This window comes from Microcaecilia unicolor, chromosome 7 (assembly GCF_901765095.1).
Source record: "Microcaecilia unicolor chromosome 7, aMicUni1.1, whole genome shotgun sequence".
Lineage (NCBI taxonomy): Eukaryota > Metazoa > Chordata > Amphibia > Gymnophiona > Siphonopidae > Microcaecilia > Microcaecilia unicolor.
Window position 1 is genome coordinate 98144188 of NC_044037.1, and position 14978 is coordinate 98159165.

At 45.1% G+C, this 14978-nt stretch overlaps 1 protein-coding gene across 2 annotated transcripts in view; it reads right to left on the bottom strand.

The window, feature by feature from the left end:
- The window catches only part of SH2B1 (SH2B adaptor protein 1), an 81707-nt gene that overhangs the window by 54686 nt on the left and 12043 nt on the right, over positions 1 to 14978 (bottom strand). For both annotated transcript variants that reach the window (XM_030208949.1, XM_030208950.1), the window contains exons 3-7: positions 5007 to 5108; positions 4772 to 4863; positions 4516 to 4622; positions 4025 to 4231; positions 3586 to 3797 (exon numbers count right to left, since the gene is read on the bottom strand). In XM_030208949.1, the coding sequence (XP_030064809.1) occupies positions 3586 to 3797; positions 4025 to 4231; positions 4516 to 4622; positions 4772 to 4863; positions 5007 to 5108 (720 nt within the window). The remainder of the gene's footprint in view (positions 1 to 3585; positions 3798 to 4024; positions 4232 to 4515; positions 4623 to 4771; positions 4864 to 5006; positions 5109 to 14978) is intronic.

The window sequence follows — 14978 nt, forward strand, 5'->3', positions numbered from 1 at the left end:
ATGGAGAAATGTCAGGCATAAGGATGAGAGGAAAGGGAGAGATGCTGCATGGAGGGCGAGAGGGATGATGCTGCATGGATGGTGAGAGGGATGGGAGAGATGGAGACTCCGTTAGAAATTATTATCTAAAGCTACACTGGTCATTGATTAAAGTCCATATTCACTTTATGCTGAGCATTGTGGTTTTTTAAATTTTGTTTGGAGATGCCCCTCTTTATATAATCTAGTTATGCTGTTAGATGGTGCTACTTCTAAATACAGTACTCGGATCAGTTTCCGAAAACAACTAAGTTAAAATCAGTTAAGCATTTTTCTTCATCACTACATTTCCCAACAGTCACAAATTGGAATTCTCTACCTCTATTCTTGAGGTTTAGCCGACACTATCTGAATTTTAGGAAAAACTGGAAGACTACTTTTTCAAGACAGTCTTACGTCCAGGACTGGTCTTATTAATTGCGGGGCCCTCTGCAGACTAGTTAGGTGGGCCCCCCTCCCTGTCCCACCTAGCTCCACCCCCCCACCTAGCCCCACCCCTTGTTGACAAGATGTGTTTTAAACATTGTTTTAAATTTCAAATAAAGACAAATCAAGCAAAATTTGTACAGAAAAATGAATTCAAATATGCACAATGCTATCATAGGAAACCTTTGGGTTTAAAAAGCAAAACCATGTGCATGTAAGGACTGGATAAATGAATTAAAACAAATCCCATTGACTGTTTTTTTTTTCTTTAATGTTTCCATTGGAACATACATGATTATGACTATTCATAGGGAGGTGGATGGGGTGGGGGGATGACATGCATTGGAAATGATGAACAACTCATGGGTGTTATTTGGATTATTTTATTGTTTGTTCAATAAAAATTGTTTAAACATAAAACAAATCCCCTTAATATGTAATACTTGGTAGCAATAATGAAACCGTGATTGAATAGTCACAAAGCAAGCAGCCTGAACCAACAGATTTATTTTCCAGTGAACATAATTAACTTTGTATGAACTTGGCTGCTAATAGTATGCTGAACTGGATAATGTTGGCACATTTAGACTGACTCTGGATAGTTCTGCATAAAAAAAAATGCAAATGCATTTTTGTAATATACCACTGCATTCCACAAAGCAAAAGGAGCAAGTTCCCACATGCCATCTTTTTTTTTTCTTTTGATGTAGGCACAGGAAAAAAAAAAGATTTTAAATGCTCCCAGGTGTCAATCTAATTCATGTTTAATGTGGGATAAAATGCAATAAATAAGTAGATAGATAGATAGATAGATAGATAGATAGATAGATAGATAGATAGATAGATAGATAGATAGATAGATAGATAGATAGATAGATAGAAACTCTGAATGTTGAGCACCTGATATCTGTTTAGTGGCCCTTTACCAGAGGAAAAAAAAATCTCTGCACAAATATAATAGTACTAGGGTATCCCTTTAACCAGCCCCTCCAAATGACAGATATTACCTTGATTTTTTTTTATATATATAGTATCCTCCCCTCCCTCCCACCTAACTATTCCAGATCTCCTCCCTGCTCCCCCATGTCGCAGGGTGCCCTCCCGGCACATACCTGAAGCCACCCTGGGGGTCTAGTGGAGTCTTCAGGGCAGGAAAGATCACCAGTATTTCCTGCTCGCTGCCAGTGAAGACCCTCTTGCTGCTGCATCTTCTTTAAATGGCTGCCGAAACTTCCGATGGCGGCCTCACAAGACTTCAGCGGAAGTCTCACGAGGCCGCCACTGGAAGTCTTGGCAGCCGTTTTAAAAGAGCAATGCAGCAGCAAGAGGGTCAGCGCTGACAGCAGGCAGGAAAGACTGGGGATCTTTCCTGCCCCAAAGACTCCAGAGTGGCTTCAGGTATGTGCCGGGAGGGCATGCTGCAGCTCGGGGGAGGAGAGGCAAAGAGTCAGATCACGGCAATAACAGGGAGCGGGAGGGAGCGCCGCAAGGAAGCACAAGGCCCTTTGTAACCACCCCTGTCACCTGCCTAAGACCGGCCCTGCTTACATCTTGGGATGAGAATTAATTGAATTCTATGTATTGAGTAGATTATAACACAGTAGAATAAATAATGCATCTCTATTATAATTCCCAGACATTCTGGTCTGGTATTCTTGTACATGTGATCCGTTCTAAACTGTGTAGGAAGTGGTGGAATAAGAGACACAGTATAACATAACATAGCCTGGTCTGGTCCCCAAGGACAGCTGTATGTGGAACCTGTGATAGTTCAACTCTAAAACAAGTGTAACTTGGGAAATGCCATAGCCCAGAGTGCTCCAAGGGACAAAGTATTCAGGGAAACTCAATAGGAATGCCTAGATTAATCCTGTCTAGGATGCTCAGGTTCCACAAGCAGACAATTCTGAGGACCTGGCCGAAATGCGTAACTTGACCCACAAGAGAGAACAACTTGTATCCTTTTTTTTTTGGTCAAGAAAAAAAAAAGTGTTTCTAACAATTTTTTTTTAAATCTTAAAGCATCTGTCCAGAAACAAGTACAGTCAGACAAATTTGTATTTTAAGGGGAGTGGAGAAGTAGCCAAGTGGAGTCGAGGACTGTTCAAGAATTTAAAAAGACATGGGATAAGCATGTGGGATCACTTAGGAACAGGAAGAATTAGGGGTTACAGAGGATGGGCAAACTGGATGGGTTATATGGCCTTTATCTGCCATCATGATTCTATAACCAGGGAAGCCCAGTTCAAATTCTTTGTGATCTTGGGCAAGTCATTTAACCCCACATTGCCTCAGGTACAAACCTAAGATGGTAAGCCCTCTGGGGACAGGGAAATACCTAGTGTACCTGAATGTAACTCACCTAGAGCTACAACTCCAGCTAAACCAAAACAAATAAAATAATATGAAACGGATGTTTTTAGGCCTTTAGAAACTCCCTGCCGATTTGGTTTGCAAAACCAGGCTTAAGATAATGCCCACAGAGTCCAACTGTGTGGTCTACCAACCAAACCAGTGGCTGTGGAAAGTTCATACATGATAACCCCTTTACTAAATCACTACATCTGACAAAAGATACAAGGGACCAGGTTTGCAAGGCTGATATGGCAGCACTTTTCACCCCACTTTGGAACTTAAGATGCAGCATCTACGGGAGTTGCTGAAGTATTTAATAGACCAGTACCCGCAGAATACCAGATGAGGCGGCCAAGCAGCAGGATGAGCAAGTGCTACAATACCATTTCCAGTTTGAAGTTACTAGTAATAATTACATTTCATAAGCAGTAGTTTACACAAATCATGGTTGCTGGAAAGTATAACAAAAGAGATAAGAAGGTACTCTCGGAATCAACTCTGTAATACTGATCAAATCCTTTTCCCTGTCAATTACTCATTAATCATGCAAATCACCAAATTCTGATGCAGATCATTAATAGATCAGCTGTCCTGGTACACTACCCGATCATTCAGAACATTAAACTCTAGTGACAAATTACCTGGTGATCACCAGCAATCCCATTCACTCAGTCATTCAGACTACCCTAAACACACATGGTGACCACTCTGAAAGAGGACCCCCCCCCCCAAAAAAAAAAAAAAACCACACACACACACACCCACCTTTGCTTTCCCCTGGAAGTTGAAAGTAAGCACGTATTCCCCACGACGTGTCTCACTCTGGCGCACTAGGAAAACACCATGACTCCCCGCTCCTCCTGCCAGTACCAACTGTGCTGCCTTCAGCCGAGAGAGAGTGCCATGAAACCAGTGGTACTCTGACAGAGGGTGCTCACCATCCCCAAGATCTTGCTCTCCCTGAAAAAGGAATGATCCTAGGCCATAGAGAACACAGAAAGAATAAAAGTGTGAACACGTATTCCATTTGAGGAGCACAATAACCAGATGCCTTGCTAAAAGTATCAGTGTTGTCCTCATGTACTGTGCAGTAATTAACTGTACATATATCAACATGAAATCATAACCGTCATCCCACCCCTGCTCTCAGGGACCTCTGCACTGATACAAGCATTCTATCTCTGACATATTCTCTAAATCATACCTGTCGCATCAATTGTATCTGAGAATGGAGTGTGCTGTGGATTTGTAGGATAAGACCCTTGCAACCTGTCAGAAGTTTCATCAATAGGAACCCGTGGAGGAAGCTCTGGTGGTAACATCTCCAGAGAGTCAAAATGGGAGGCAGTGATAGAGACCGAACTGGGCGATACAGAAGCTGACGGTCTGTCAGAAAGGCCACCGTAGGCACCTACAAAAGTTATAGCCAAAAGGTGAAAAAAGAAAATGCACTCGAGGCAAGATTCTGCACTCCCAAAGGAAGTTTTGAACTTCCTGCGGGAAGGATAGACAAGCTACATCAAAAGTCCTTTCTTCTACAATATCCTATCTAGGAATACAAATTACAAAAAACCATCATAAATAAGGATAACTCTAAAGAAAAAAAAATTACCCCCTTCTAATCTATGGAAAATTATAAAGTCAGCCAAAAACATAAATTGCATCTCTTGCCTCCATCCCATTTCCCTCACTCACCCTGAGAAAGATGCTCACTGCTCTCGGTGGGAATCATGGGTAGGTCACGACTAGGCATGCTTTCTGAACGGTTCATACAGGATAGATCCAAGCTGTCTGTGGTCTCCCTGTACAACCAAAAATTAGTCAAAAAGGTTGAGAATCGTCAAAACAGAAGCATATCACAGGCATTTATTTATATAAGTAAACACATCCACATACAACAGCCCCTCTCCCAAACTTACCCCTATCAGCAGCAGGGGCATTTGACGCTTACCCTGGGTTCATGCAGTCCTGTATATCTGCCAGCCAAGATCTCATCTGCAGAGAATCCACAGTCTCCAATATGTATTCCAGCGAATTTTCCATCTGTCAATGTACAGAAAAAGAAAAACAAACAAACAAAAAAATGTAAATAAATCACAAATAGCTAAACTAGCTCAAGACAACTAAGCAGGAGCCAAAGTCCCAGAAGAATTGCACATGTTCAGCATTTGGAGGTGCAGATGTACCTTTAAAACAAACGTGTTTTCCTTGTCCGGCATCTCCAAGGGTGTGGTTGTGCGAACATCCATGATAGCGCAGCAGAGAATGCTGAGTCGAGCCTTGGTAGACTGAAACGGGATAGGGTGAAGGAGAAAAAAAGAAAGGAAGAGGAGAGTCAAAGGTGAAGGGAATGCTAACAAAAATAAATCTATCAGCAACAAGCAGGCAGAAGCAAATGTAATGGCTTATTTGTATTATCCCCTCCCCCCCCGATGATAGCAGTGCAATGAACTAGATGGATGGGTCATGTGACCTGCACTGTACAAGCTAGAGCAGGAGCTCTCTACCCAGTCCTCAGGACACACCTAGCCCAGTCAAGTTCTCAGGATCTCCACAATAAAAAGACACTAGACAGATTTGTATACAGTGGAGACAGTGCATGCTAATCTGTCTTATGCCTACTCATTGGGGATATCCTGAAATCCTAACTAGCTGGGTGTTTTGCTGATTGGTTTGAGACTCACCGAGCTAGAGGGCTTTTCCTAGCTTTACACCGTAAATCAGCTAGGCATGTTCAAGGGTTTCCCCATGTACTGATCAGACCTACTGTTCTTCAGCTGCTTGTTTTCACTGAAACTTTTTACCACTGGAGTAAGAACCACACAGACTACAAACCAAAAGGCTGTTTTCAAATACAAAATTAGTGAAAACCACACATAGGAGTGGAGGAGTGGCCTAGTGGTTAGGGTGGTGGACTTTGGTCCTGGAGAACTGAGGAACTGAGTTCGATTCCCACTTCAGGCACAGGCAGCTCCTTGTGACTCTGGGCAAGTCACTTAACCCTCCATTGCCCCAATAAGCCGCATTGAGCCTGCCAAGAGTGGGAAAGCGAGGGGTACAAATGTAACAAAATAAATAAATAAATATGCATTAATTTCTACCATTTTCAATTATGACGCTAACAAAACTAACCTCACTTATCAGACAGTTGATAATTTTACTAGGGGAGGTACCAGGCCTATGATCGACTTCCATACCCTAAATGTGAGACTGACTAGTACATTTTCAAGATCATGTCTCTAGTCTATTGAAAAGTGTTTAAAAAAAATAGAGAATGCTGCCAGGCAAGATCAAAAAACTTTCTTTTTGCAGGAGAAACTTACTTTTGCATTTTCCTCTTAAAAAAAAAAAAAACCCCAACCATAAAACAAGAAACATAAAGAAAGGAAGATAACAATGGTAGCCAACAAGAAAAAGACCAATGATATTACCAACTACCGTCCAGTTGCTTCTATCCCACTGGTAGTCAAATTAATGGAAAGCATGGTGACTAAACAACTTACGAACAAGTTTTCTATACTACACGATTCGCAATCTGAATTTCGCTCCCTCTATAGTACTGAAACTGTCTTAGTCACTCTTCTGGCCAAATTTAAGCAAGAAATAGCTGCAGGCAAAAGTATACTTCTCCTCCAATTTGACATGTCTAGCACATTTGATATGGTTAACCACGACATTCTAATAAATCTTCTTGATCACTTTGGGATTGGCGGAAATATACTTAGATGGATTAAAGGTTTCTTATCATCTAGATCATACCAAGTAAAATCGAACTCAAACATATCATCATCGTGGAAAGCAGTTTGCAGAGTCCCTCAGGGTTCACCACTATCACCAATACTCTTCAACATAATGATGATTCCTCTGGCTAAATCCTTATCCAATCTAGGCCTTAACCCGTTCATCTATGCTGATGATGTTACAATTTATATACCTTTCAGACACGACCTGACAGAAATCACCTATACAATCAAGATAAGTCTGAACACAATGGACGCATGGGCAAACTCATTCCAATTGAAACTAAACACTGAAAAGACTCATTGCCTCATCCTTTCATCTCAACACAATAAGTTTAAACCTACAACCTTAAACATCCCAAAACACTCCATCCCTATTTCGGATAGCCTAAAACTACTCTGCGTCATAATTGATCGGAACCTGACACTTGAAAGCCAAGTAAATTTCACCACAAAGAAAATGTTCCACTCAATGTGGACACTTAAACGTATAAAACCTTTCTTCCCGCGAAATGTATTTCGCAACCTAATACAATCAATGGTATTAAGCCATTTAGATTACTGGAACGGAATCTATGCAGGTTGTAAAGAACTAATTAAGAAACTTCAGACCGCCCAGAATACAGCAGCTAGACTGATCTTCGGAAAATCAAAATTTGAAAGTGCCAAACCCCTTTGTGAAAAATTGCATTGGTTTCCCATCAAAGAACGCATTGCCTTCAAGGTTTACACTCTGGTCCATAGGATTATTTATGGCATAGATCATGGATACATGTTGAACCTAATAAATCTGCCACCCAGAAACAGTACTAGTCTATCCCGAACTTACTTAAATTTACATTATCCAGACTGCAATGGTCTTAGATACAAATCAACTTATGCATCCAGCTTCTCTTACATAAGTACACAACTGTGGAATGCACTGCCTAAAACCGTGAAATTAATTCATAACCATCTTAACTTCAGGAAGTCACTGAAAACCACCTTGTTTAAGAAGGCCTACCCCTCAGACCCAACTTAATTTTCTACTTTCTGTGATACGGCAAAACTATGGACCATATTGGACTTTTTATCATATCTTTGTTGCCTTATGGGAAAATTAGGTTCTTACATTGGTAATTTTCTTTCCTTTAGTCACAGCAGATGAATCCATTACGAATGGGTTGTGTCCACCTACCAGCAGGGGGAGATAGAGAACACTGAAAACCATAGAGCCTCTAGGACGGCTAGCTCCATCTGCCTCTCAGTATTTTGAAGCTTCCAAAGCAGTGTTAAACCGCAAAGTAGCATAACATGAACTTTCCTCACAGCGAACGAACGCCCCAAAACAGGAGCAATAACACAAAAGAGGGACGAACTCAACCTCCTGTAGTAGAACAGAAATCCTGAATAACTGTTTTCCAACTTCTCCCAATGAGGGAACATGCCTGCAGGAAAAACTGAACACAAAACAGAGTCAATCAGGGAGGGATCATTGATTCATCTGCTATGACTAAAGGAAAGAAAATTACCAAGGTAAGAACCTAATTTTCCCTTCCTTGTCATCAGCAGCAGATGAATCCATTGCGAATGAGATGTATCAAAGCAATCCCTAGATAGGGTGGGAACAAGCCACACCATGCACAAGCACTTGTGCTCCAAAAAGCGTGTCCCTCCTGGCAGCCACATCCAGCCTGTAATGACGGGCAAAAGAGAGCTTAGAAGTCCAAGTAGCTGCATTACATATCTCTTAAAGAGAGAGTGCTCCCATCTCAGCCCAAGAGGAAGAAATCGCTCTTGTGGAATGTGCCTTAAAGGAGTCAGGCGGAGGCCGGCCGGATAGCAGATATGCAGAAAAAATGCCTTCCTTAAGCCAACAGGCTATAGTGGCTTTAGACGCTGGAGACCCTCTGCGAGGACCTGACAACAATACAAAAAGGTGATCAGAGGTCCTGAAAGCATTAGACATCTGCAGATACTGCAACAGAGCCCTGCGCACATCTAGAAGGTGCAACTGCCCAAAAGATTCCGGAAACTCCTCCCTAGTAAAGGAGGGCAGATAAATAGGCTGGTTTAGGTGAAACGCTGAAACCACCTTAGGCAGGAAGGAAGGCACAGTACGTACCGTTACTCCAGACTCTGAGAATTGCAGAAATGGGTCTCGACAGGACAGCGCCTGGAGCTCAGACACCCGTCTCGCCAATGTAATGGCCACCAAAAAGACTGTCTTTAGGGTCACATCCTTCTCCGAAGCTCGCCTCAGCGGCTCGAAGGGCGAACACTGAAGAGCCTTTAATACTAGCCCCAAGTTCCAAGCCGGACAAGGGGCCTGCACGGGAGGCCGGAGCACCCCTCTAAGAAACCGTGCAATGTCCAGATGCGCAGCCAGGAAGAGACCAGCGACCTTCCCCAGAAAACATGCCAAGGCTACCACTTGAACACGCAGAGAATTACAGGCCAAGCCTTTTTGTATACCATCCTGCAAAAAGTCAAGTATCGGCGAGACAGAAGCTCGCATGGGTGTGATCGCTTTAGAAACACACCAAGCCTCAAACTGGCGCCAGATCCGAGCATAGGCAACAGAAGTGGAACGCTTGCGGGCCTGAAAGAGAGTGGAGATGACATTGTTAGAATAGCCCTTGCCTCTCAATTGCGCCCTCTCAATAGCCATGCCGCAAGACCAAAGCGGCATGGATCCTCCATGGTCACCAGACCCTGCGTCAACAGGTTCAGTACCAGAGGCAAAGGAAGGGGAGCCTCCACCAGCATCCGCCGGAGGTCAGCATACCACGGCCGCCTGAGCCAATCCGGGGCAATGAGGATCACCACTCCTTGATGCAGCCGAATTCGTAGGAGTCGCCGCCCTATTAAGGGCCAAGGAGGGAACACATACAGGAGGCCCGGGGGGCCAGGGTTGAGCCAAGGCATCCAACCCTGCCAAGCGAGGATCTCTCCCGTCTGCTGAAAAAGGACAGGACTTTGGCATTTCTGCTTGAGGCCATAAGATCCACTACAGGCGTTCCCCATTTGGCACAGATCTGAAGGAACACTTCGTCTCAAAAAACAACAAGGCAAACGATCTGCAAAATCCAATATGGGAAAGAAAGCCAGCAGATCAATATCACAACAAAAAGATTTTATTGAAGATACCGTGTATGAACAAATCTCCCGACACAGGCTGTGTTTCGCCCACCTAGGGCTGCGTCAGGGGCTACAATGAACAAATATATAATAATTATCATAGATCATAATAAATAAAATATAACACACATACGAGCATAATATATCAAATATATAAATTGACAAAAAGCAAATAATAAAATATGGAATATTACTAAGTATACATAGAGAGTATACTAGAATAATTACATGAATAAGCATATCGCTACGCACTGTCCAATATATATATATATATATATATATATATATATATATATATATACACACACACACACACACGTACACGTACATAAAAAAGCATATATAAGAAAATATATATATATAAGAAGTGTATGTAATGCAACAATTGTATGACAGTGTATATAAACATATATATAAAAGCATAATAAAATCTGACATCCCATAACAGCAAAGCAAGGGCACTGGTATAGGTTTCGAACTTCAATACAAATATGTATAAAAAAATTTATAAATGAGATAATAAAAGGGCACATACCTAATTTGAATCCTTCGTAAAGGGGCAACTATAAAAAAGTGAACATGGACACAATCAAATAATACTCTATGTTACCAAAAATGAGAAATGGGGTAGTATGTATTGAATTAAAAATAAATAAGGAAAAAAGAAAAATGACAAAATAAAAATGAAAGCTAAATAATGAAAATAAAAATAAATGAAGATAAAAAATGAAGATAAATGTAAACAATAAAAATGTTACTCACATATGGTGCAAAAAAGTCAAGAAAAAACCAGGGTCGATTTGATACCTGCTTAGAAAGTCGGCTTCCACGTTGCTCTGACCTGCTATATGAGCTGCTGACAGAAGCTGCGAATGTAGCTCGGCCCAGTGGCATATCTGAGCGGCCTCTGCGGTCAGTGTTTGACACTGAGTGCCGCCCTGTCGATTTATGTAGGCCACTGCTGTCGTGCTGTCCAACAGAACTCTGACAGCCAGTCCCTCCAGAGTCATGTGAAAGGCCAGAAGAGCCTGGAATATCGCTCTCAGTTCCAAGCGATTGATGGACCACTCCGTTTCCTCGGGTGTCCACAGACCCTGGGCATAGCTTCCCTGGCAATGTGCTCCCCAGCCCTTCAGGCTGGCATCAGTTACCACCAGGCACCAATCGGGAAGCGCTAGCAGCATTCCTCGCCGCAGCGTACTGTCTGAGAGCCACCACTCCATACTGAGTCGGGCCGCAGGGAGCCACGTGAGTCTGCATTGATAATCCTGGGACATCGGAGACCATCGTTGAAGCAGGGCAATCTGCAGAGGTCTCATGTGCACTCTCGCCCATGGCACCACTGCCAAGGTGGCCGTCATCGACCCCAACAGTTGGACAAAGTCCCAAGCTCGCGGGCGAGGCATCCTCAGGAGCAGACGGACCTGATTCTGAAGCATGTACCGCCTTTGCTCGGGTAGAAAGACAAACCCCGAGGCCGTGTTGAACCGGACCCCCAAATATTCTAGAGATTGAGAGGGGGTCAGGTGACTTTTGGGTATATTGACCACCCAGCCCAGAGACTGCAGTACTGAGACCACTCTGGTTGTTACATGACAACTCTCTTCTGCAGATTCCGCTCTGATGAGCCAGTCGTCGAGGTACGGACCCTCTCGCCTGAGAAAAGCAGCTACTACCACCATTACCTTGGAAAACGCTCGGGGAGCTGTGGCGAGGCCAAAAGGCAAGGCCTGAAACTGGAAATGATTTCTCAACACTGCAAACCGGAGGAACCGTTGGTGCGGGAGCCATATAGGAATGTGCAAGGAAGCTTCTTTTAGGTCCAGAGACATGAGGGATTCTCCTGGCTGTACCGCCGCAATGACAGAGCGCAGGGTTTCCATGTGAAAATGCCGCACTCTTAGTGACTCGTTGACTTTCTTTAAGTCGAGAATGGGCCGAAAAGACCCGCCTTTTCGCGGCACCACAAAATAAATGGAGTAACGACCGCAGCCGTGTTCGGCGGGAGGCACAGGGATCACCGCTCCAAGGTGCAACAAGACTTGTAAGGTCTCCTCTACTGCCACCCGTTTGACGGCAGTACTGCATTGGGACTCCACAATCACGTCTCTCACCGGGGCACCGAATTCCAATCGGTAATCTTCTCTGATCAGGTCCAGGACTCACTGATCTAAGGTAATCTTGGTTCACTCCTCGAGAAAGAGGGAAAGGTGTCCTCCTACAGCTGTAAAGGAGGAGTGGACCGGCGTCCCATCATTGTGGACGACCCTGAACTCCTGGCCTTGAGCCTGCCGCTGCGGAGCATTTGTCCGAGCGAAAGGAGTTCCTCGGCTGAAAGCAGACACATTGAGTAAACCCAGCAGAGCGCCACTCTTCGACGGGGAATTTACCATCTATGCTTAGTGTGCATCCAAGGCTCAGGAGCATCCACGTCTGGCATTAGCCCTGGGCCATCATCAGTCGGAGAGGAACCAGGTAGCAACGCAGTGTCAGACACCTGCGGCAGAGCTCTTCTCATCATTAAGGCTTTATGTAAAATAAGCACAAACTCGGGGGACAAAAACTCACCCTGACCTCCCGTCTCCGAATTAGGAGCCACGGGGAATGGAGTTCCTCTGGTAGCCTCAGCCCGAGGCACCCCTTTGCTCTCAGACTCCTCCGCAACCGTGGGGGTTGAGCCATGCGGCGCTTCGAAGATGGCGCCTGCTGCCAGCTCCATCGAGTGGGAAGAATCATCGCTCGCCATGCTCGTACTGGCACTACCGTCTAAACAGCACGTTTTACAGAGCCCCGCTGCTGATCTGCGTTTGCCATAAAGGGAACAGCGATTAACTCCCTCAGCAGCCATCACCGAAAAACGGCGGAATAAAATTCAAAATGGCGGCTTCGCGCCAAAATCACCCCGATCGGAACGCCATCCGCGGGCCCTCCCCAGAGCAGCTGAGTACTGCTCTTACCTCAAAGGACTGAGCTCCAGGTCACGCTGCACAGTCAGGAAAAGCCTCAGAAATAGTAGCGCTGTGAAAGCGCGATTTTTTTTTTTTTTTAACGCTGTGAGGAAGGTTGGAGGCAAACAGCTACAGAGGTACGCCGGAGGAGGAAGAGGGTGGGAAAGGCAGGGAAAGGGCGAACCTATATGCCTGCATCCACACAGGGTGAAAGGTAAGGCAGGGAAAGGGCGAACCTATGTGCCTTTAAAGTGGGCTCCACTTAGCCACAACACCCCTGCTACAACTGGCAAAAGCACAGGAGCCACCCCAGGCAGAATCTTCAAGGAGCTGAACAAGCTGCGTCCAACCCTGCTAGGAGATAGAGAAATACTGAGAGGCAGATGGAGCTAGCCGTCCTAGAGGCACTATGGTTTTCAGTGTTCTCTATCTCCCCCTGCTGGTAGGTGGACACAACCCATTCGTAATGGATTCATCTGCTGCTGGTGACAAGGAAACTCACGTTATTTATAGGTTTACTACTATCTGTGTATTTGTATTTTACCGAACCGGAGCCTGCCTCTATGGTATTATGTAAGCCACATTGAGCCTGCAACTAAATGGGAAAATGTGGGGTATAAATGTGTTAAATAAATAAAACAAAAAATGGAGGGTACAAGTTGGCTTCTAGTCTGCAAAATGCCTTTTTGGCCAAGCAGCCAAAACACTGCCTTAGACCACATGGGCAGGAACTTAAGTTTCCAATATTAAATGTATCAAGTTATATTGACAAAATGCAATCTATTACCTAATCAAATTCTAGGCTCAATATTCAGAAGCATTAATGTAGTCATCAGTGGTACCAGTGACCACCCAAGTTCTTTGTTTAAATATTTGCAGCACATAAATGGATAAGTTTGGCCATTTGGCATCCATTTAAAATTGTGGCAGGGGGTCTTCCTGTGGAGCTGCGATCCAAGATGGCCACCGTGGAGTGAGCTCCGCCGAACCTCAGGAGAGGCCCCCAGATCCACAGACTCCAGACCCCCCATGGAACGATCAGGACTGTGAGCGGAGCTAGCGGGAGGAGGGAGACGAGAGAGGAGAGCCCTGGGGGAGCTGGTGAGACCTAGACGAGCCACCAGACTAAGGCAAGAGCACCAGCACAAAATGGCGGTCGGGGCGGGAGTGCTGGAGAAACAGCGGAGGAGTCCTGGGGGCTGGAGATAAAAGAACCCCCCCCCCCCCAGGAGGAGCTGAGCTTGAGGAGGAGACAGGAGCGAGGGTCGGGCGCCGGTGAGCCCGGGGTGATCAGCTGGACGGAGGGTCTCCTGCCCCCCCCCCCCCATTTTTCCACTCTGCATCGTGGTACGGCTGGTGAGTGAGTTGAGCGGAGAGCAGAGGGAGAGGCGGAGGAAAACAGACAGTAGAGAGAGGTGCAGAGGAGGGGCGGTAAAGAGCAGCAAACAGCGGTGGAGGAAGTGAGACGGAGGCAACAATCCCAGGCAGAAAAGAGTCTCCCGAGGGAAGTGGAAGCAGGACGGGAGCGGCTCGAGCAGGGGCAGGAACTCAGAGGCACGGAACAGCCAAGGGGGCAACAGCAGTGGAAAGGACCCCATTGAAGAGAGCGTTAGACTGGTTCTGGCAGAGGCAAGGTGAGAGATACAAAGCTTTGTACTGCTTTAGGAACCTGACAACTGAAAGTGGGGTTGCTGAGGGGTATTTTACCTTGAGTGGTTACAAGAGTACAATCACTGCCCGGAAGGACCACCTGGTGACATAGTGCGGAAAGGGGATCTGGCAAAAAAAAAAAAAAAAAAGCCTACGGATGGAAGGATATAACAGAAGTCCGAGTAAGTTAAAGCAGAAGAAAGGAGAGATCAAAGATGCCACCAAAAAAGAGCCTAGAAAAATTCAGATTTGCGGCGGATCAGTCTGGAAAGGTGAAACCAGAGACGGCAGGAACAAGCCAAGGGGCGGAAAAGCTGATCGTGATCCCCTCAGATTCTGAGGAAGAATTACACAGAGAGGGAGGGGAGAACCCCGAGGAGATTTCAAAAGCAGACATGGTGGGCTGGTTCAAGGAGTTTTAAGTCAGAATTGGCAGGAGTCCGGAAAGACTTACAAAAGCACGCTTAGAGAGATTCGGGCGGAGATCAGAGATCTGGGGACACATGTGGAGGAGGTGGAGGAAAAGATGGAACATGTACAGGCAGAAGTGAAGAAAAAACAGACGGAGGCACATGTAGAAGCGGCGGAGATTCAACAATTAAAGGATCAGGTGGAAGATCTGGAAAATAGATCCTGTCGCAACAACCTACGGTTTAAAGGAATCCCGGAATTGGACATTTTCAATAATTATGAGGCAGTG